The sequence below is a fragment of the Bubalus kerabau genome, chromosome 16 (genome assembly GCF_029407905.1).
Source record: "Bubalus kerabau isolate K-KA32 ecotype Philippines breed swamp buffalo chromosome 16, PCC_UOA_SB_1v2, whole genome shotgun sequence".
Lineage (NCBI taxonomy): Eukaryota > Metazoa > Chordata > Mammalia > Artiodactyla > Bovidae > Bubalus > Bubalus kerabau.
This window is the reverse complement of record NC_073639.1, coordinates 67077174-67099790: the sequence shown is the minus strand read 5'-3', so window position 1 is coordinate 67099790 and position 22617 is coordinate 67077174. Positions and strand designations below refer to the sequence as shown.

General features: G+C 51.5%; 1 protein-coding gene across 1 annotated transcript; it reads right to left on the bottom strand.

Annotated features, from left to right (window-relative positions):
• Positions 1–5221: 5221 nt before the first annotated feature.
• ACADS (acyl-CoA dehydrogenase short chain) lies at positions 5222–21946 on the bottom strand. Its single transcript, XM_055550597.1, has 10 exons — positions 21819–21946; positions 20186–20349; positions 8224–8373; positions 7902–8013; positions 7400–7551; positions 6961–7131; positions 6741–6878; positions 6470–6565; positions 6216–6272; positions 5222–6037 (listed from the first exon to the last, which is right to left on the bottom strand). The coding sequence occupies exons 1-10, from the start codon at positions 21862–21864 to the stop codon at positions 5885–5887; spliced, it is 1239 nt and encodes a 412-aa protein (XP_055406572.1). The 5' UTR covers positions 21865–21946; the 3' UTR covers positions 5222–5884.
• Between the last annotated feature and the right edge of the window lie 671 nt (positions 21947–22617).

Here is a 22617-nt window from a genome sequence, read left to right as displayed (position 1 = left end):
AGAGGGAACCTGTCACTTTTTATCATGAAATGAGTGTCTGAAACATCTAGATAAAACTTCTGAAAGGTTGTTGTTGTTGTTTTTTAATTTTCAAAGTGGACGTTAAAATGTAAGTGAAAATCACTCGGTCATGTCTGACTCTTTGCAACCCCATTGACTGTAGCCCACCAGGCTCCTCTGTCCTTGGAATTCTCCAGGCAAGAATACTGGAGTGGGTAGCCATTCCCTTCTCCTGGAGATCTTCCCGACCCAGGGATCGGACCTGAGTCTCCTGCACTGTAGGTGGATTCTTTCTCATCTGAGCCACCGGGGAAGCCCTTAAAATGTAAAACCACCTTAAAAAGTTTAAGGGTGTGCCTGTTGGCTCAGTTATAAAGAATCCACCTTCCAGAGTAGGAGACACGGGTTCCATCCCTGGTCCGGGAAGATTCCATGTGCGACCTCAGAGCGACGAAGCCCGTGCACTGCAGCTGTTGAACCTGTGCTCGAGAACCAGGAGCCACAACTGCTCAGGCCCCGTGCTCCAACCTCTGACGTCCATGCACCCCAGAGCCCCTGCTTCGCATCAAGGGGGGTGCCCTGCAACGAGAGGGCCGCCCACCTCAACTAGAGAAAAGCCCCCACAGCAGCAAAGACCCAGCACAGCCATAAATAAATATAAATCCATAAAAAAGTTGAAGTCACACAAGGAAGGCGTCTTTTGGCAACTCTACAGTTGGCAAGTGATTAGCATCCAAAACATGCACACGGAGGAACCTCCCTGGTGGTCCAGTGACTAAGACCCTGCTCTCCCAATGCAGGGGGCCTGGGTTCGATCCCTGGTCAGGGAACTAGATCCCATGTGCCACAACTAAGACCCTATGCAGACAAATAAATAAAAATAAATATTAAAAAATCAACAAGGAGAAGACAACCCATGGAAGAAACAAAGGATGTAAATGGCAATTCACAGCAGAAACCAGGATGGCCGATAAACAGTGAAAAGCTGGGCAATTCCTCTATTGACCAGGGAAATGCAGGTTAAAATCACAATGAGGATGAAGAAAAATCGTCAAGTCTGCTGGTACCAAGAGACGGACACTCTCCTCCCCTGTTAGGAGGCTGTGTGCCAATGGAAGAACGATGCAGAGCAACCTGGCAGGCGCCGGTAAAGCTGAAGCAACCAACAGCGTCAGGCCAGCATGCCCACTTCTATTTAAACATTCAGAAGCTCTCACACAGGAACAAGGAGACACATTCCAGAGTGTTCGCCGCATCATGGTTTATAACAGAGAAAAACTGGAAACTACCTAAATATATTTGCACAGGGAGACACCATAGAGAAATCAAAATAAACGAACTGGGGCTAAATGCACCAATGGGGGGAAAGAATCTTAAAAAACATTCAGTTTTTATCGAAGATGACTGGGGCCGTGACACAAATCTCAACACATTTCAAAGAATTTAAATAATGCAGAAAATGTTCTGAGATTACAATGCAACTAAGGTAAAAATCAATGGTGATGGAGGAATTCCCTGGAGGTTCAGGGGTTAAGAATCAGTTTCCACCTCAGAGGGCAGGGTGGGGGTGGGGTGGGTGTTCCCACTCCTGTTGTGGGGAGGGGAACTGGAGAACTAAGATCACACAAGGGGTCAAAAGAAAAAAAAATTCAATATCGATGGGTATGGGAGTTGCCCTCTGTTTGTTTTTTACTTTTTGGCATTCCAGCTGAGCTATTTCAAATCCTAAGAGATGATACTGCGAAAGTGCTGCACTCAATATGCCAGCAAATTTGGAAAAAGCAGCAGTGGCCACAGGACTGGAAAAGGTCAGTTTTCATTCCAATCCCAAAGAAAGGCAATGGCAAAGAATGTTCAGACTACCGTGCAATTGTGCTCATTTCACATGATAGCAAAGTAATGCTCAAAACCCTTCAAGCTAGGCTTCAACAGTATGTGAACTGAGAACTTCCAGATGTACAAGCTGGATTTCGAAAAGGCAGAGGAACCAGAGATCAAATTGCCAGCATCCACTGGATCCTAAAAAAAGCAAGGGAATCCCAGAAAAACATCTCCTTCTGCTTCACTGACTACGCTAAAGACTGTGACTGTGTGGACCACAATAAACTGTGGAAAATTCTTAAAGAGATGGGAATACCAGACCACCTTACCTGTCTCCTGAGAAACTTGTAGGCAGATCAAGAAGCAACAGTTAGAACTGGACATGGAGAGACTGGTTCAGAATTGGGAAAAAGGTACGTCAAGGCTGTATATTGTCACCCTCTTTATTTAACTTCTATGCAGAGTATATCATGAGAAATGCTGGGCTGGATAAATTTCAAGCTGGAAACAAGATTGCTGGGAGAAATATCAATAACATCAGATACACAGTCTGCAAGATTAACCAGCCTGATCTACTTTTAAAAAAAAAATACCTATAATATACAGTGGAACTATTATGTAACCTTGTTCTGTATTTTCCAAGTCTCCTGTAAATGTGTTATGCTTTCATAATTCAAAAAGAAAATAAAAATTAACCTGTCTGTACACTTCAAAAATGCCAATGTCACAAAAAACAAATTCACTCTGAGAAAACATCCTAGAACGAGAGGCACACAGCGACATGTTTGCAACCCACCTGTGTAGTTCAGGTTCAAGGGGACCTCAGGTGCAGTTCAACATTCAGTTCTGAGCTGGAGAAGCTTCCACTAAGGAAGGCCTGCTCCCTGCTCAAAACTGAGGGTTCATGGTTGACTCTCCCCACAAGCTGGAATCAAGATTTCTGGGAGAAATATCAATAACCTCAGATATGAAGAAGAACTAAAGAGCCTCTTGATGAAAGTGAAAGAGGACAGTGAAAAAGATGGCTTAAAACTCAACATTCAGAAAACTAAGATCATAGCATCTGGTCCCATCACTTCATGGCAAATAGATGGGGAAACAATGGAAATAGTGACAGCCTTTATTTTGGGGGGCTCCAAAATCACTGCAGATGGTGACTGCAGCCATGAAATTAAAAGACGTTTGCTCCTTGGAAGAAAAGTTATGACTAACCTAGACAGCATATTAAAAAGCAGAGATATGACTTTGCCAACAAAGGTCCGCCTAGTCAAAGCCACGGTTTTTCCAGTAGTCATGTATGGGTGTGAGAGTTGGACTGTGAAGAAGGCTGAGCACCGAAGAATTGATGCTTTTGAACTGTGGTGTTGGAGAAGACTCTTGAGAGTCCCTTGGACTGCAAGATCCAACCAGTCCATCCTAAAGTAGATCAGTCCTGGGTGTTCATTGGAAGGACTGATGTTGAAGCTGAAACTCCAATACTTTGGCCACCTGATGCAAAGAGCTGACTCCTTGGAAAAGACCCTGATGCTGGGAAAGATTGAAGGAGGGAGGAGAAGGGGACGACAGAGGATACGATGGTTGGACGGCATCACTGACTCAATGGACATGAGTTTGAGTAAATTCTGGGAGTTGGTGATGGACAGGAAAGCCTGGCGTGCTGCAGTCCATGGGGTTGCAAAGAGTCGGATACGACTGAGTGACTGAACTGACTTCCGCCTCCCCCCACCCCCAACTGGAAAGGGAGACCCGAGACCTGTGAGAGCTTTTGGAAGCCCAGGAGTGCATACACTCCTGGACCTTGGCTCAGAGACCCTGGCTTTTCACCTGAGAAATGGAGGGTGGTATGGCTCTATCTGGCCCTGTCGCTGAGGTTCTTCCCAGCCCCATCTGAGAAGAACACGGTCAGCTGGGGCGGCCACTGGACAAATCAGCATACTTCCCAGGTGGGGCTGACTCCGCTGGCCCAGCCCTGTGGACCTCTGTGGCTCTGGCTGCCTGGCCCTTCAAGGTCTGGAGCCTTTTCAGCAGGTAGGCCAGGCGGGCTTGATGCCAGGCCAGGAGGGGCCAGAGTCTAGAGCAGGAGAAGCAGGTTCCCAGCCTGGCGTCCCGCCTGGGACCGGGGCTCAGCTTGGGCCCCCTCTGTTCCCCTGTGAACCTCAAAGCCCCCTCACCCTCCACCACTGCCTGGAGGAAAGGCCCAGAGACCGCCTCAACCTCGTGCCTGTCCCCACACCCTTACACGGGCCAGGAGCCAGGGCTGCCTCGTTGGAGGCGTCGTGGTGCCATCTGGACGCCTGTGGTGCCCCAGTCACTGAGTCGGGGAGAGAACGTCCTTTCCCAGCCTCCCAGGTGGCTCAACCGTGGCTGCTCCGGGGCAGGAGCCCTGAATCCCAGGCTGCTCCCCGCACCTTCAGCTTGCACCCCAACCCAGGGCCCCGCAGAGGGGTGCGCTGGCCGCTTACCTGGAGTAGGAGGAGGCGGCAGCGAAGCGGTCCGTGGGCTCCTCGCGGCCGCATCTGTGCGCCTGGGCATCTCGGGATCCCGGGATCCCGCACCTGTTAACACTCACGCCCCGCCCGCCTGCGCAGCGGGTGAAACACGCCGCCGCCGCTGCGCCTCCCGGCCCAGCACGGCCAGGCTCCTCCATCCCGCGCACCTGGACCAGGTGCCCCGCCCCGCCCCCAAGGAACATGTGCCCAGAGAACCGCTCTCTCCCGCGGGAGCCTCGGCTCGGGCGCTGCCCGAGGGTCAAAAGCAAGGCCGGCCCTGGGCGCCCGGGGTCAGCAGGCTGGAGGCTGCCTCCCAAACCTGCACGGAACCCGCGCGCGGCGACGGCCCGCGTGGTTGGGCGCCCACTGCATGGTGGCTCCAAATGGATCATGTCCCCGTTCCCCCTGCCCTCCAGAGACCTCAAGTCTACGTCTCAGCCCTTCCCGCTCAGCGGCGGAGGGCTGTCCCCACCTCCTCTGAATCTCTCTTTGCGGGCTCTTCTCACCCCCACCCCACTCCCCTTTTCCGTCTTCTCCAGCATTTCCACTCTCTTCTCTGCCTTGGGCCACAGCGGTGATAGTCGCGTGCTCCCCTCGACCCCCGCAGAGGCTCTTCCGTTCCAACGCCAGCCCCGCAGCACCGGGACTGGAAACCCAACCCTCCTAAAACCCGTTTCCTTGCTGAGTTTATGATTACTCTCTCTCTCCAAAACTTTGCGCTTCCCTAGTGGCTCAGACGGTAATGAATCTGCCTGCAATGCAGGAGTCCCTGGTTTGATTCAGCCCTCCCCACCCCCCACCCCCACCCCCGTCTCTCTTACACACACACTCACACAGGGTGGGGGTTTGTAGAGAGCAGGCTAAAGGACCATCGTTCCCTCCCCAGCAGCACTCAGGCAAGGACACACGGGTCAGGGGACAGGTATGCTTTATTACTCGGTTCCCACACATAATTGTCCCAAAGCACAAGTCAGACCCCTCACCTGTACTCATTTATACTTTACAAAGGTTATCGGTGCGCAGGAAGGCTTTCATAACGACCCAGCCCCAAGGCGGCGAAGGCCTCAGAGAACACAACTTCTGCATCGAGATGTGGTCGTTCGGGCCTCCAACCCACTCCTCCAGACCCTGAACTCGGTGGAAACGGCAGACGCTGGGTCTCCTGCTGAGCGCCAGGACCCACAGGACAGAACCGGGGAGTCCCCGGGGGAATCATTTCTCCCTTCCCACGGCCGAGCCCCCAGATGAAGAAAATAAGGCACGGTCAACGGTGGAGAGGGTACAAAGTCAAGAAACAGCTGGAGATGGGCGTCCTCAGGCCAGGTTGCAGCCCCGCCTCCGCTTACTCTTAGGAAGCCGGCTCTGGGGTGGACAGAGGTAACGGCGGGCAGCAGGCCCACCCAGGAGCCTGGGCCTGGGCGGTGGGAGGGGTCCTGGCAAGAGGGGGCGTGGCCCCGCCCCGCAGGCTGCAGCGGGGGAGTCAGGGGGAAGGCCACGTGACTCCCGCCCCCTTTCCCAGGGCCCTCGGGCCAGCTCGGCTCCCCGGCCGGCACGGTCAGCCCTCCAGAAAGGGCTCAGCTCCGGTAGCTCTTGAGCAGGTGCCCGGCGACCACGAGCCTCTGGATCTCACTGGTGCCTTCATAAATCTCGGTGATGCGGGCGTCGCGGTAGTGCCGCTCGGCCGGCATCTCCGTCACGTAGCCCATGCCGCCCAGGATCTGCATGGCCTGAGGGGGAACGCGAGGGCTCAGGAAAGGAAGACCAACACCCCCCCCGCCCCCAACTCGTGGGGGAAAGACAGGGCAGGACCATCCACGCAGAAGGGCCAGCGGGGAGGAAGAAGCAGCCGGCACACTCCCGCTTACCCAACCCTGGGGAGCTCACCCAGGCAGTGGGGACTCTCACCTGGTGGGTGATGGCAGTTGCGGCCTCCGATGCAGCCAGCTTGGCCATTGCCGCCTCCTAACCACAGAGGACGGTGGCGTCAGAAATTCTTAGCACCTGGCCTGTTCAACACGGCGGGCCTGGGGAAGCCGCCCCTTGGAGCGATAAACCCACAGGCTCAAGGAACTGGAACCCCGCCCAGACGGCTCCCTCAGTGCCTCTGCCGCCATGGAAGCTCTGGGCTGGGCCCGGGGAGACCCCTGCCCCACTGGCACCTTGGTGAAAGGCTTCTTGTTGTCCTTCAGCATGGCAGCGCGCCAGGTCAGCAGCCGGGCACTCTCCAGGGCGAGGGCCATGTCCGCCAACTTGAACTGCAACAACCCAGACCCGCCCCACCGTCAGTGCAGGCCCGCCCTTCCCTCTCCCTGAGGGGCGGGACAGAGGAGGGCGGAGGACGGAGCCGAGGCTGAAAGCCGTCTGGGAGGCAGAGAGGAGAGGCCGAAATCGCGTCCCTCTGGCGTTCAGGCAAAGCTGCGCGTCTGTTACCTGGATGCCCTGCAGCTTGGTGAGGGGCGTCCCGAAAGCACTGCGGTTCTCGGCGTAGGTCACAGCACAGTCCAGGGCGGCCTGGGCGATGCCCAGGGCCTGGGAGGCGATGCCAATGCGGCCCATGTCCAGGGTTTGCTGTGAGGACCCACCTGTCAGGGGCCGGCCGTTCCCCAGGGCCTCACCCTAAGGAACCCCCGCCCCCCGCTGCCAGGCTCACCATGGCGATCTTGAAGCCCAGCCCCGGCTCCCCCAGCAGGCTGTCCTTGGGGATGCGACAGTCCTCGAAGATGAGGTTGGCCGTGGACGAGGCCCGGATGCCCAGCTTGTCTTCCTTCTTCCCCAGGGTGAGCCCGGGTGTGGGCATGGGGACCAGGAAGGCACTGATGCCCTGGAGGCCGGGACACGCCCCTGGCTTGCTCACCGGCCCGAGGCCACGCCCCTCAGACGAACCACCCACTCGGGTCGCCCCCCCAATTTCCACCTCCCTCAGAACCTCGCTGTGACGCCCTCTGCTGGCTCCTCCGGGGACAGCGCCGCCCCGGGGCGGAAAAGGGACGGCTGGCAAGAGCCCCAGAGCCCAAGCGGCTCTGTCAGACCACAGAGATGCAGCTGGAGACACTGAACGGCTTGCCGCCCCTCCCTTCCGGGCCCCCCACCTTGTTATGCAAGGATCTGTCGGTACTGGCGAAGACCACTCCGGCCGAGGCCTCCCAGGCGTTGGTGATCCAGGCCTTGGTGCCACTCAGGACCCATGAATCACCGTCTGCCCGCGCGGTGGTGGCCGCGGCCCCTGCGTCGCTGCCGTTCCCTGCCCCACACGCAGACTCAGAGTCCACCGCCGCCAGCTCGCCAGGGACCCAACCTCACACCTCCCACACCAAGCACTCCCCAGCCCTGCCAAGCAACCCCCCCCATTCTGTGCCCCCCACCCCCCCAGCTGGTGAGCCAGACCCAGGCGCAGGGAATCAGGGTCTGGCTCCTGAGAGAAGGGGCTGGAGGGCTACACCAGCTCCCTCTCTAGAGGTGCGGGGATGTGGCACCTGGCTGTCTCCAAGCCAAAGGGACCGTGGGGTCCAAGTCCCTCCGTCCCAGCTCAGGCAAGGTGGACCCCGGGTGGGGTGGGGGTGGGGGTGGGTGAGCCACGGTCCCAGGTGGTACCTGGTTCACTGAGGGCAAAGCAGCCAATTTTGTCGCCTCTAGTGAAGGGAGTGACCCATCGCTGCTTCTGCTCCTTGGTGCCGAACTTCAGGATGGGCCCTAAGTAGAGGGACTGGGGGGACCGTGGGGGGAGGTCATTGCAGGCCCCAGCACACCCGCATGCCCACCCCCAGGCCTCCTCTCTCCAGAGGCCCCATGCAAAGGACCAGGCCTAGCGGCGGTCAGGGGCGGGGAGCCAAGGGAGGGCTGTGCCTGGATGTGGGGCCGTCTGGAGCCCCCTCCCTCTCTGCCTGTGTGTCCGAGGCCCAGGCGGGAGGCTCACATTGTTGACACTCATGATGACTCCCGCGGAGGCGCAGCCCCGGCTGATCTCCTCCATGGCGATGGAGTAGGCCAGGTAATCGAGGCCGGCTCCGCTGAGCTCCTCGGGCACGTTCATGGCCATAAGCCCCAGCTCGCCCATCTTCTTCACCTGGCCCCAGGAAAGGATGTCACAGCAAGGGCAGCTCCTGGGGGAGGGGGGTGGGGATGGGGCCACAGGGCCCAACCTCTCCAACCCCAACCCCCCTGCCCCCAGGCTGGTGCCTGCAGAAACTCAGGTCGTGTGACCCTAACACCCACCCCGGAACCCCCAAGGCCGGATCTGTATGACAGCCCTGTTGTCTCAGGCAGTCCTGCCCCCGTACTCTGCCCTCACTCATCGCTGTGTCTACAGCCACGACCAGTGAGCACGCAGAAGGCACAAGGCTTTGGGGGCCTCCGAGGTGAAGGAGCAGGGCAGCACAGTGCCACACAGACCTTCTTCAGCCCCTAACGCTCACCGCACAGCCTGTCCTCCCCACCACAGGGCCTTTGCACATGCTGTTCCTGTCAGCGATGCCCTGTATCAACTGCTGGATTCTAGTGCCAGTGAAAGATTCGATAAAGGGGAAGAGCCTGGAATGTTTGACTTGGAATCCAGGAGTGGCTGGGGTTAATTATCAAGTGCCTTTGACATGCTCAGCGCTGGAAAGTGCTTCATGTGTATTCTTGGTCCAGTCTCTCCGAAGCTTGAAGCTTTGCTGAGTCAACCTCATGTCACAGGTGAGGAAGCTGGAGCTCAGGGAGGTGGAGTGCTTTGCACAGGGTGGACCTTGTAAATGGTGGGGCTGAGGTTGAAACCTACCACTGACTCCAGGACTACAACCAGCTCAGTCTGCACAAGGTGAGTGATCCATGTACAGCATTTAAAAGAGAAAGTCTTATTGACAGCTAGTTGATCTACAATGTTGTGTGAATTTTCTGCTGTATAGCAAAGTAACTCTGCTATACAGATTCTTCTTCATATTCTTTTCCATATGGTTTACCGCAGGATCCTGACTATAGTTCCATGTGCTGTACAGAGGGCCTTGCTGTTTATCCATCCTATATACAATAGTTTGCACCTGCTAATCCAAAACTCCCAATTCGTCCCTCCCTCACCTGCTTCTCCTTGGCAACTACATGTCTGTTCTCCCTGTCTGTGAGTCTGTTTCTGTTCCGTATTAATAGATAGGTTCAATTTGTGTTGTATTTTAGATAACACATGTAAGTGATATCATATGGTATTTGTCTTTCTCTTTGACTTACTTCACTTAGTATGATAACCTCTAGGGCCACCACGGCACTGCAAATGACATTATTTCATCCTTGTTTATGGCTGAGTAATATTCCACCATATGTATGTGCCACATGTTCTTTACCCGTTCATCTGTCCATGGACAGGTTGTTTGCATGTCTTGGCTATTGTGGACAGTGCTGCTATGAACACAGGGGTCCATGTATCTTTTCAAATCATAGCTTTTTCTGGATATATGCCCAGTACTGGGACTGCTGGACCACACGGCAACTCTACCTCAGTTTTCTGAGGAGCCTCCCTACTGTTACCCACTGCACCAACTTACATTCCCACCAACAGCATAGGAAGGTTCCCTCTTCTCCACACCCTCTCCAGCATTTATTATTCGGAGACTTTTGAATGATGGCCATTCTGACCAGTGTGAGGTGGTACCTCTGTAGTTTCCATTTGCATTTCTCTAAGAGTTAGTGTGGCATTTCTTATCATTAAGTGACTGAGACGTTCTTGACTCGACAGCGCTGTCTGGGAAGAGGGGCATCGGTGAATTTGCTGAACTTTCACAATGATTTGTGTCCCTCTGTGAAACTGGGTGTTTGATTCCACCTTGAGTTGTTCCCATGCGAGACAATTTGCAAGACTCTACACTTGGGGTGGGCCTGACCCACCTCAGGGTCTCCCCTGTAATACAGGGGAGGAGATGGCCCATGCGGAGGCAGAATGTCAGCCTCACAGGGACAAGCACGCCCTAACCCCCAGGTTCAAAGAGACTGAGTATGTTCAAAGAGACTCTGCCGAGGAGATTAAGCAAAGGACCCTGAGGTGAGGAGGGGCTTCCCTGGATCATCCAGGGAGGCCAGTGTCCTCACAGGGTCCTTGTAAGGGAAAGAGGAGAAACCGGAAAAGGCCAGGCAGTGATTCCCCCTGGGGCCTGCCCAAAGGCCTGCCCACACCTTGATCAGAGCCCAGAGAGACCAGCTTTGGATCTCCGCCCTCCAGGAACGGTCAGGTACTAAGTGTGCACTGCTCTGCGCCCCTGCTTCTGGGGCCTGGTGCAGCAGCGACAGGAAGCTGGTACACAGTGACGAATGGGATTCAGAGCCACCAGGGACGTGGCATTTCGAGAGTTACTAAAAAAAAAAAAAAATTCTGTGGTCACCGCACACCTGGGGGCAGCAGGGGTGACACCGCTCAGGAAGCCGGCGGGGATGGAGGGTGGGTGAGGGTGGGAGGGCCTGAGAGTCAATTTCTAGGTAAGGTGATAAGAAGTCAGGGGCCCCGGAGGAGGAGAGAGGGGTCTGGGGCTCTCAAAGAGGAGATAGGGGTCTGGAGTTCTCAAGGAGGAGAAAGGAACACGTTTTTTTTCCCCCTATATTCCTTAGTCTTAGTCACATGCGATGTTTTTTTCTTTAAGCCCAGAGCTGATAAAACAACTCAGCTTCAACTCTGTACTAAGGATTTTATATATAAAACAACAGTGTATCCTGCTTGAGGACGTTTCTCTTGTCCATGATCCTGTTCTCTTGAACATGATGTGTCTCAGCCCTGTCTGACTTTGCGAACCCATGGACTGCAACATAGACTATATTCCATAGACTATACAGTCTATGGAATTCTCCAGGCCAGAATACTGGAGTGGGTAGGCTTTCCCTTCTCCAGGGGATCTTCCCAACCCAGGGATCAAACCCAGCAGATTCTTTACCATCTGAGCCACCAGGGAAACCCAAGAATACTGGAGTGGGTAGCCTATCCCTTCTCCAGCGGATCTTCCCAACCCAGGAATCAAACCGGGGTCGCCGGCAATGCAGGTGGATTCTTTACTAACAGAGCTATGAGGAAAGCCCAAGGATTACATATATAACAACAATATATCCTGCTTGAGGACATGTTTCTCTTTCTTGAGAACCTTCTGACTAATCCTGTTATCTTAAAATGTATATTATGGGAGGGGGGTCTGGTAAAATCTTTCTATTGTTAGTTCTAATTCTGTCATCTTAAAATGTAAATTGTGGGAGTGGGTCTAGTAAGATCTTTACAACCTTGAGACATTCTTATGATTTATTGTAATAACCAATTAAAAAAGTATATAGCTCCCTTGCTAAGACTAGCATTCTCCGCCCCCTTCTGATGTCTGTGTCAGAAGCTTCCTCTGTCCCTTTTCACTGTAATAAAACTTCTGCCACAAAAGAGCCCTGAGTGGTCAAGCCTGGTCTCTGGTCCCGAAGTGAAATCTTCTTGGGAGGTCACTGAATCTGACATGGTTCACTGTAAGCTATCAGATCAAGGAGTGGGCGAAGGTGGGAAATAGAGAGCAGTTGAGGCACTGTCTGTCTCTGAGCACGACCTGGGGACTTAAGAGCCCAGAGCCAGCCTTGGGGTAGCCTCAGAACAGAGCCCCTTTCGAGCCCACACTTAGGGCCTCCAGCAAACCTATTCCAGAGTGAGGTGGTGGTTTACTGGGGAGGCCTGTGCTGGCTTACCAGCTAGCACTGCATTCTACCAGGAGCCAGAAATACGCAGGGTCCCCAAGATTCATGCTCAGGCCCAGACAGGAACCCCACTGGAGGGCTTTCTCTGGCCATTGAGCAAAAGAAACTGAAGTAAAAAAAAAAAAAAGCCCCATTTGTCTCACCCTACATGCACCATCCAGCTTCTCTAGGCATTAAGACACACAGCCCCCTCTTTAGTCTCTCTCTCTCTCTGTCTCTCTCTCTGGTCCATGACCATGGGATAAATGATACATCAGCCCATCACACCAAGAAGACTCCATTTCACCCCAGGAGACAGAAGGGGAACCGAAATTTTCAGGTGGAGTACAGGCAGGACAAGGACGACTCTGTTTTCCTGGGATGGGTGGGGGCTCTTGCACAGATGGTGATGCTCCTGGGACACCCAGAGTCCGATGAGAAAGCCAGGGCCCCTGGCTCTCTGCCCCTCACCCCACCCTCTAGTGCTCTCTGTACCAGAAGAGAAAGCTGCTGGAGTCCACAATGACTGCACCCAAGTGGTGGCCTCACCAGCATGCTATTTTTCCCCCAACCTTTCTCATTCTCAAGTGTATCTGGAGATTTCTGGCAATACGCCATGGCCAGCTGCAGGAACATTCCAGGGAAAATGTGGAGACAGAAAGGCAGTGGAGAGAAGATGGCATGATCAAGAAGAAGAAGAAAGTGAAGACAAATTAAAAAGCAGTACACACATACAAAGACCGTGTGTCCGGCTGTAGAAATCATTTCTGATCTCGGCATGTTTGATGGTAACTGGCTAACAGCAGCCAGCCTCCCTAATATTTTTGCCAATATTTTTGCCAATTTTGAGCGATCTCAAGGAGAACCTCTCAGAGACACTACCCACAGTGGTTACTCTCCATGCCTGTGTCTGTGAACCAGGAGTGTGGACCTGCAACCCTGACCGGGCCAAGCCTAGTGGTCTCCAAACCCGCAAGAGAGGGACTTCCCTGGCGGTCTAGTGGTTAAGACTCCCCATTTTCAAGGCAGGGGCTGAGGACTCAATTCCTGGTTGGGGAATTAAGGGTTCCCAGGTGCTGCGTACATTCTCAGTCACTAAGTTGTATCCAACTCTTTTGCGACCCCATAGACTGTAGCCCACCAGGCTCCTCCGTGCATGGGATTTTTCTTGGCATGAAGACTGGAGTAGGTTGCCATTTCCTCCTCCAGGGGATCTTCCCGACCCAGGGATAGAACCCGCAACTCCTGCATTGCAGGTGGATTCTTTACCACTGAGTCACCTGGGAAGGCCCCATTTGCATGGCCAAAAGTAAATAAATAAATATTTTAAATGCATGAAGTTTATTTAAAAAAAAACAAAACTCCCAAAGAACATGTGAGAAAGACCCCTTTCCTAGCAGAGCAAGCCTTCAGCACTTGCTGCCTTCATATGTGGGACCTGTTTTAGAGGGTGCTTCATATAAAAAGCAGTGCTTTTAAGTCACTTCTAAAGCTCACATTTCTAAAAAGTCAAATTTGACCTGAGTTTGCCGATGCTCATCAGAGTCCAAACTAACTCCCTTTAGAGAATCACACCTCCTTACTTGTTGAAGATCTGCTGCTTTATTCATGGGAAAGGGCCACGGGAGCCACCTCCCCAGCTTCTACTCTGTGCCCGTGTGCGCCGAGTGCTGGGACAGTTAACAACATTCGGGATGACTCGACCAAAAAGTTCAAGTCCATAAATTCAGCAAACATCTGCTGAATGCCAAGCGCTTACTTGGCAAGGAGGTGTTTCGCTGGGCCAGGAGGCAGGTGTTTGAACAAACCTGGCCTTCAGGAAGGCAACCTTAGAAAATAACTGGGACACAGGACACACACAACAGCGTGATAAGCACACCCAGAGAGCCAGGGATTATGAACACAGAATGACAAATTCTTGGTGGGAGAGGTGAAAGGTGATGCCATTCAGGGGACACCACCAGGGTGGCGTTAACAAAAGTCTATGCATATGAATAAGAGGGAAAACGGAGTATGGTTCGAGAGGCTTCTATGTGGTAAATGATCATCTGAGATTAGGGCAAGAGGAGGAAAAGCAGATTTTGCACCCCATATATTAAACTTACTCAATAAACACTCACTGAGTGAAGGAAAAGAAACTGGGTTCAGTTTTCTAGATATAAACATGCACATCCAGGGAGTTCCCTGGCGGGCGCGGTGGTTAAGACACAGTGCTTGCACTACAGGGGACTTGGGTTCGATCCCTAATTGGGGAACTAAAATCCTGCAAGCCACACAGTGCAGCCAAAAATAAATAAATAGATAAAGATGCACATATACATTCTCAGGTTCCGGAGTCCAGAGCTGGTATGGAAACACCATTCTATTTCTAATTTCCCTTTATTATATAATAGCATTGTATATCCATAACTGTTCCTTTCCCCCCCCCCCCCCGGGAGTTGTGCGGGGGAAGGTTTGGACACAGAAAGACCAAAGTTCAACCTAGATTACAAAACCAGCCAAGTGAGCAGAGACTGGCGCTAGCCTTCCACCTCTTTCATGGCCTGTCCACCTCTCAATTCTTCTCCCCTTGACTCTTCCTCAGGAAACCCACTTTTCCTGGGAGAAAAAATTCTTCAGGAAAAAAACATTAGAAAACACTCACTAAGTATCTCCGGCAGGTTGGACAGAATCTACATCTGGCTCCTCCGATCCCAGCCGTCTGGCTTTACTGCTGAGAAATGTAATTCCTGGCTTCTGTTTCCTCATCCGAAAACTGGAGATCAGTGAAGAAACTGCCTGAGTGTTTTGTTGATGATTTAAGGGTAAGTACATGAAAATCACCAATTTAATGGACATGAATTTGAGCAAACTCCAGGAGGTAGTGGAGGACACAGGAGCCTGGCGGGCTACAGTCCATGGGGTCGCAAAGAGTCAGACACGACTGAGCAACTGGACAGCAACCTGTAATATGGTAACCCCCAAATGAGAGTTACTCCTGTTATTATTACTACCGTCACTTTAAAACACGACTGGTATTATTTTCAATTTTGCAACCTGTCCTATTACCCCTGTGTCTACCATTCTGACCCTTCTGCTTGTTTAAGTCCTGGATTTCCTTCTGTAACTATAGCTGAGCACCACCCATAGTAACAGAGACAGTGAGAAAAACAATAAGCCAATACGCTTTGATCCTCAGCGAAGGGACTCCCTGGGCAACCGCCGCATCCCATCAGTGACCAAAATGAGAGCGTCCAGTTCATGCGAGGCAGTGGCAAGATCAGAGATCAGAAGATTTACCGCTCTCTCTCCCCAAGCCCTAGAACCTCAGGCAATTCTTACAACTGTTCCTTTATCCTCTGCTGTTCAGTCACTAAGCCTGCAGCATGCCAGGCTTCCCTGTCCTTCACCATCTCCCAGGGCTTGCTCAAACTCATGTCCATTCAGTCGGTGATGCTATCCAAACATATCCTCTGTTGTCCCCTTCTCATCCTGCCCTCAATCTTTCCCAGCATCAGGGTCTTTTCCAATGAGTCAGCTCTTTGCATCGGGTGGCCAAAGCACTGGAGTTTCAGCTTCAGTGAATATTCAGGGTTGATTTCCTTTAGGATTGACTGGTTTGATCTCGCAGTCCAAGGCACTCTCAAGAGTCTTCTCTAGCACAACACTTCAAAAGTATCAATTCTTTGGCAATCAGCCTTCTTTATGGTCTAACCCTCACATCTATACATGACTACTGGAAAAACCATAGCTTATATAAGGACTACACAGACCTTTGTAGGCAAAGTGATATCTCTGCTTCTTAATACGCTGTCTAGGCTTATCATAGCTTTTCTTCCAAGGAGCAAGCGTCTTTCAATTTCATGGGTGCAGTCACCATCCACAGTGATTTTGGAGCCCAGGAAAAGAAAGTTTGTCACTGTTTCCATGGTTTCCCCATCTGTTTGCCATGACATGATGGGACTGGATGTCATGATCTTAGTTTTCTGAATGTTGAATTTTAAGCCAACTTTTTCACTCTCCTCTTTCACCTTCATCAAGCGGCTCTTTAGTTCCTCTTCGCCTTTTGCCATAAGGGGGTATCATCTGCATATCTGAGGTTACTGATATTTCTCCCAGCAATCTTGAATCCAGCTTATGATTCATCCAGCCCAGCGTTTCTCATGATGTACTCTGCATATAGGTTAAATAAGCAGGGTAACAATATACAGCCTTGATGTACTCCTTTTCCTATTTGGAACCAGTCTGTTCTTCCATGTCCAGTTCTAACTGTTGCTTCTTGACCTCTTTACAGATTTCTCAGGAGGCAGGTCAGGTGGTCTGGATTTCCCATCTCTTGAAGAATTTTCCACAGTCTGTTGTGATCCACACAGTCTAAGGCTTTAGCATGGTCAATGAAGCAGAAGTAGATGTTTTTCTGGAACTCTTGTGCTTTTTCGATGATCCAGCGGATGTTGGCAATTTGATCTCTGCCTTTTCTAAATCCAGCTTGCACATTTGGAAGTTCTCGGTTCATGTACTGTTGAAGCCTAGCTTGAAGGGTTTTGATCATTATCTTGCTCGCAAGTGAAATGAGTGCAATTGTGTGGTAGTTTGGACATTCTTTGGCATTGCCCCTCTTTGGAATTGGAATGAAAACTGACCTTTTCCAGTCCTGTGGCCACTGCTGAGTTTTGCAAATTTGCTGGCATATTGAATGTAGCACTTTCACAGCATCATCTTTTAGGATCTGAAATGGCTCAGCTAGAATTCTGTCACCTCCACTAGCTTTGTTGGTAGTAATGCTTCCTAAGGCCCATTTGACTTTGCACTCCAGGACTTCTGGTTCTGGGTGAGTGACCATACCATAGTGGTTATCCAGGTCATTAAGACCTTTTTTGTACAGTTCTTTTTCAGGTATGACCTAAATCAAATCCCTTATGATTATACAGTGGAACTAAGAAATAGATTTAAGGGACTAGATCTGATAGACAGAGTGCCTGATGAACTATGGACAGAGGTTCGTGACATTGTACAGGAGACAGGGATCAAGACCATCCCCATGGAAAAGAAATGCAAAAAAGCAAAATGGCTGTCTGAGGAGGCCTTACAAATAGCTGTGAAAAGAAGAGAAGCAAAAAGCAAAGGAGAAAAGGAAAGATATAAGCATCTGAATGCAGAGTTCCAAACAATAGCAAGGAGAGATAAGAAAGCCTTCCTCAGTGATCAATGCAAAGAAATAGAGGAAAACAACAGAATGGGAAAGACTAGAGATCTCTTCAAGAAAATGAGAGATACCAAGGGAACATTTCATGCAAAGATGGGCTTGATAAAGGACAGAAATGGTATGGACCTAACAGAAGCAGAAGATATTAAGAAGAGGTGCCAAGAATACCCAGAAGAATTGTACAAAAAAGATCTTCGAGAGCCAGATAATAACAATGGTGTGATCACTCACCTAGAGCCAGACATCCTGGAATGTGAAGTCAAGTGGGCCCTAGAAAGCATCACTCCAAACAAAGCTAGTGGAGATGACAGAATTCCAATTGAGCTATTTCAAATCCTGTTTGAAAGATGATGCTGTGAAAGTGTTGCACTCAATATGCCAGCAAATTTGGAAAACTCAGCGGTGGCCACAGGACTGGAAAAAGTCAGTTTTCATTCCAATCCCAAAGAAAGGCAATGCCAAAGAATGCTCAAACTACCGCACAACTGTACTCATCTCACACGCTATTAAAGTAATGCTCAAAATTCTCCAAGCCAGGCTTCAGCAATACGTGAACCATGAACTTCCAGATGTTCAAGTTGGTTTTAGAAAAGGCAGAGGAACCAGAGATCAAGTTGCCAACACCCGCTGGATCAATGAAAATGCAAGAGAGTTCCAGAAAAACATCTATATCTGCTTTATTGACTATGCCAAAGCCTTTGACTGTGTGGATCACAATAAACTGTGGAAAATTCTGAATGAGATGGGAATACCAGACCACCTGACCGGCCTCTTGAGAAACCTATATGCAAGTCAGGAAGCAACAGTTAGAACTGGACATGGAAGAACAGACTGGTTCCAAATAGGAAAAGGAGTACATCAAGGCTGTATATTGTCACCCTGCTTATTTAACTTATATGCAGAGTATATCATGAGAAATGCTGGGCTAGAAGAAGCACAAGCTGGAATCAAGACTGCCGGGAGAAATACCAATAACCTCAGATATGCAGATGACACCACCCTTATGGCAGAAAGTGAAAAGGAACTAAAAAGCCTCTTGATGAAAGTGAAAGAAGAGAGTGAAAAAGTTGGCTTAAAGCTCAACATTCATGGCAGAAGATCATGGCATCTGTTTCCATCACTTCATGGGAAATAGATGGGGAAACAGTGGAAACAGTATCAGACTTTATTTTTTGGGGCTCCAAAATTATTGCAGATGGTGATTGCAGCCATGAAATTAAAAGACGCTTACTCCTTGGAAGGAAATTTATGACCAACCTAGATAGCATATTCAAAAGCAGAGACATTACTTTGCAAAGAAAGGTCCATCTAGTCAAGGCTATGGTTTTTCCAGTGGTCATGTATGGATGTGAGAGTTGGACTGTGAAGAAGGCTGAGCGTCGAAGAATTGATGCTTTTGAACTGTGGTGTTGGAGAAGACTCTTGAGAGTCCCTTGGACTGCAAGAAGATCCAACGAGTACATCCTAAAGGAGATCAGCCCTGGGTGTTCATTGGAAGGACTGATGCTGAAGCTGAAACTCCAATACTTTGGCCACCTCATGCGAAGAGTTGACTCATTGGAAAAGACTGATGCTGGGAGGGATTGGGGGCAGGAGGAGAAGGGGACGACAGAGGATGAGATGGCTGGATGGCATCACTGACTCGATGGACATGAGTCTGGGTAGACTCTGGGAGTTGGTGATGGACAGGGAGGCCTGGCGTGCTGCAATTCATGGGGTCGCAAAGAGTCGGTCACGACTGAGTGACTGGACTGAACTGAACACTTGGAGTATGAATTCTAGCTCCACAAGCTGGTAAGCCTTGGAAAATCCCATCCCCTCTCTGTGCTTCAACTTTCTCAACTGTAATAAAAATAATAATAGTATTAATAGCTTCTGTTTTTCAAATGCACCATGAACTTAACATACATGATCACCTACAATCCTTACAACCATTCCAGGAAGCCAAATGGAGATTAGACTTGCAGCTGGGGATGCCTTTAGTACTAAATGCAATGAAGACAACTTCAAGGCTTACCACATAAAAGTTGCCCAACTCATTTTGGTGCTCAGAATGCCACCCACCTACTACTTTGAGCTCTTTAGATGTTATATCCACAGTCCAGGCACAGTGCCTGGGAACACAGCGCACTGTGAGTGCACAGCACGCACTAAGATGGGAAAACTGGCCCCAAGGCTGAGGAAGCATGTTAACAGCAACCACAGGTTCTGAATTCCCCAGACGGGCAGACAGGGCGTGAAGGCCTGACAGAATCGCTTTATCACAAGTCATCTCAACAATCTCTACTAAGTGTTTACAATCATGTACCAGACAACTTGTTAAATCCCACGGGAGGGTACAGCAGAAGCACTTGTCCTCACAGGAATGATACAGTGACACAGGGTGGACAGGACTGACTGGGATCTCAGCGGCTGGCAGAAGACAGATGTGGGTTGGAACCTTAGCTCTGTAACTCATTAGCTCCATGACCTTGTGCTCATTATTTAAGCCTCTCATCAATCTGAGTTTCAACAACTACACAACAGGATACATAATAATGGCACCTTCATCTCATTGGACAGTTTTAAGAGACAGATAAACTAGGCACTTCCCTAGTGGTCCAATGGTTAAGACTCTGAGCTGCCACCGAAGGGGGCATGAGTTCGATCACCGGTCAGGGAACTAAGATTCTGCATGACGCATGGTGCAGCCAAAAAAAAGAAAAGAAAAGAAACAGGTGTGCTAACCCATCGGCACTTAGGTGAGTACCAAGCACATGTCAGCATTTTATGTGGTAACTATTGTTATCAACACAATGCCTGGCATATAGCAAGCATAGCAATCATCCACCATGATTACTATTATCCAGAAGTTATGATCCTGGCTACAGGCCTCATGCTGGAGAGTGGAAACCTCCAGGGCATTTTCTGGCTCCCAGGATCACACACCCTGAGGGTTCCCTGACTGCAGTGTCACTGCCTCTGGTTGTCACTCTCACCAGTTATCCTGGAGCAGAGGGCAGATTCCATCACTGGGTGCTGAGGTTGGAATTCTCACCTGAGCTGCTGGGAAGCGATGCTCCTTGTCCACCTGGGCTGCGATGGGAAAGAGCTCCTTCTCAGCAAAGTCGCGGCACGTCTGCCGCAGCATCTGATGAGTCTCGGGCAGTTCAACAGACTGGTAGACGGTATGTAGGCGACGCCAGCCCCAAGGCCAGGGGGCTGCCAGAGAGAAAAGGAGTCAGTGGAAGGGGAATGCAAGAGGTCTCATGTAGTAATTAAAATAATAACGGTTATCCACTTACTGGGTGGGCTTCCCTGGTGGCTCAGATGGTAAAGAAACTGCCTGCAACACAGGAGACCCAGGTTCGATCCCTGGGTTGGGAAGATCCCCTCGAGAAGGGAATGACTATCCACTCCAGTATTCTTGCCTAGAGAATTCCATGGACAGAGGAGCCTGGCGGGCTACAGTCCATGGGGTCACAGAGTTGGACACGACTGAATGATGAACACTTTTTCACTTTTTCACTTACTGGGTGGTTCTCCACACAAATGACTCGTGTCCCCAGGGGGACATCTGGCAATGTCCGGAGACATTTTTGGTTGCCTCAACGGAAGGGTGGTAGGGAGTGGGTAGAGGCCAGGAATACTGCTAAACATTGTATAGGACAGAACCCATGATAAAGAACTAGGGGCCCAAAATGTCATTAATACTGCTGTTGAGAATAGAACGGACCGTTCACCATGCTTGCTGAACACTGTACAACAGTCCTCCTCAGTGGCCAGTGTAAGACCAGTGACGTGAGAGCACAATTCTGTGACCTCAGGCCAGGATCTTAACTTCACTGGCTTCTCTAAATGTGGAGGACAACAGTGCTCTGCTCCTGGGCTAGAACCATGAAAACTAACTGTAGCACTCGGCACTTAACCCTAACCTTGCTGAGAGCAGCGACAGCTCTCAAAGAGGGTCCCCTTTGCTATTATTCGGGGTGAGTGGGTCTTGACCAGGCAAAGAAGCCCTGGCCACAGGTGCCACTGCTGCTACAGGGTAGAGAAATTAGAAGATGGGAAAGAGGCTACCAGTGAGCTCCCGTAATCTGCCAGGCACCTGTATTTTAATCCTTGTTTAACAACTCTATGACTTCCGGGAGACCTGGGTTTGAACCCTGGGTCGGGAAAATCCTCTGGAGAAGGAAATGGCAACCCACTCCAGTACTCTTGTCTGGAAAATCCCATGGACGGAGGAGGAGGAGGAGCTTGGTTAAGCTACAGTGTGTGGGGTCGCAAAGAGTCGGACACGTCTGAGCGACTTCACCTTACCTTACAAGTCTATGCGAACAGCAGTATACTGTGGTCGTTTCACACAAGGGCCCAAGGTCACAGATGTACAGTGTGGGTTCAACCCCAGACCTGGCACCCTAGGAATGGCGTACCCTGAACCTCCTCCGAAGGTGCAATAAGTTGGGGGGTGAGGGTGGGGGGGGGTGCAGCGTGAGAAGCGGGCTGGGACTGGGGGTCGAAGCAGGGGCCGCGGCCACGCAGGCGCAAGGAGCAGCCCAACTGGGGCAAAGGCCTTGCGATCCGGAGGGGGCACCGCCCGGCCGCCCGCCCTGCCGCAGAGGTGAACCCGCTGCCCGGACCCACGTCCGCCCCGCCCGCCGCCCCACCGTGCGGGGTTAGAACGCACTCACCTCCGCGGACAAGGCCACAGGCCCGGGCGAGCAGCGTGGCAGCCATGGAGGACAGACACGGCGGGCTGGTACTGGGCTTCTTCCCGGCGACCTCCGGGCCGCAGCACGGTTCCGGGCCACGCGGGGAGGGACCTGCGCCTGTCAGGAGCCCCGCCCCTCGGGCCTCGGGGGCGGGCCCGGGGCCGGCCGCGGGTGCCCCGCCTCTTTAGGGAAAGTCTCCCAAGCTGGTTCTGTTCCGCCCGCTAAGTCGTATCCCACTCGGCGACCCCATAAACTGAAGCCCGCTAGGCTTTCCTGTCCTTCACCATCTCCCGGAGTTTGCTCAAATTCATGTCCATTGAGTCGGTGGTGCTGTCCAACCATCTCATCCTCTGTCGTCCCCTTCTCTTCCTGCCTTCAATCGCCTTCAGGCTTTCCCGGCATCAGGGTTTTCCAATGAGTCGGCTCTTCTCATCAGGTGGCCAAAGTATTTGGAGCTTCAGCTTCAGTCCTTCTGATGAATATTCAGGGTTGATTTCCTGGTTCTAGGCTGACCTTAAAACTCTTCAGGGGGCAAGCCTGCTGTTGCTGCCAAGTCACTTAAAATCCAGTTCCGTGATCTAAAAAACTCCACTTGGCCTTCCCCTGCCCCAAACCCACCGCGCCCTCGCTGTCCCTGCTGAAGCCTCACAGTGCAGCTTTTCTCCAGGATCTCTAGCTGCTTCCTGCCTCAGGACCTTTGCAGTCACCATTCCCTCCGCTGGGAAGACTCCTTCCCATCAACACCTCCCTGAGGAGGCTGGTGCTTCCCTTTGCAAGC

Excerpts from the sequence above, each read along its gene's own strand:
- ACADS (XM_055550597.1), bottom strand. The coding sequence starts at position 21,864 with ATGGCTGCCACGCTGCTCGCCCGGGCCTGTGGCCTTGTCCGCGGAG. Across the intron at positions 8,014-8,223 it reads TCATCATGAGTGTCAACAAT|TCCCTCTACTTAGGGCCCAT; the intron begins GTGAGCCTCCCG and ends CGGTCCCCCCAG. Across the intron at positions 6,038-6,215 it reads CAACTGCCATCACCCACCAG|GCCATGCAGATCCTGGGCGG; the intron begins GTGAGAGTCCCC and ends GTTCCCCCTCAG.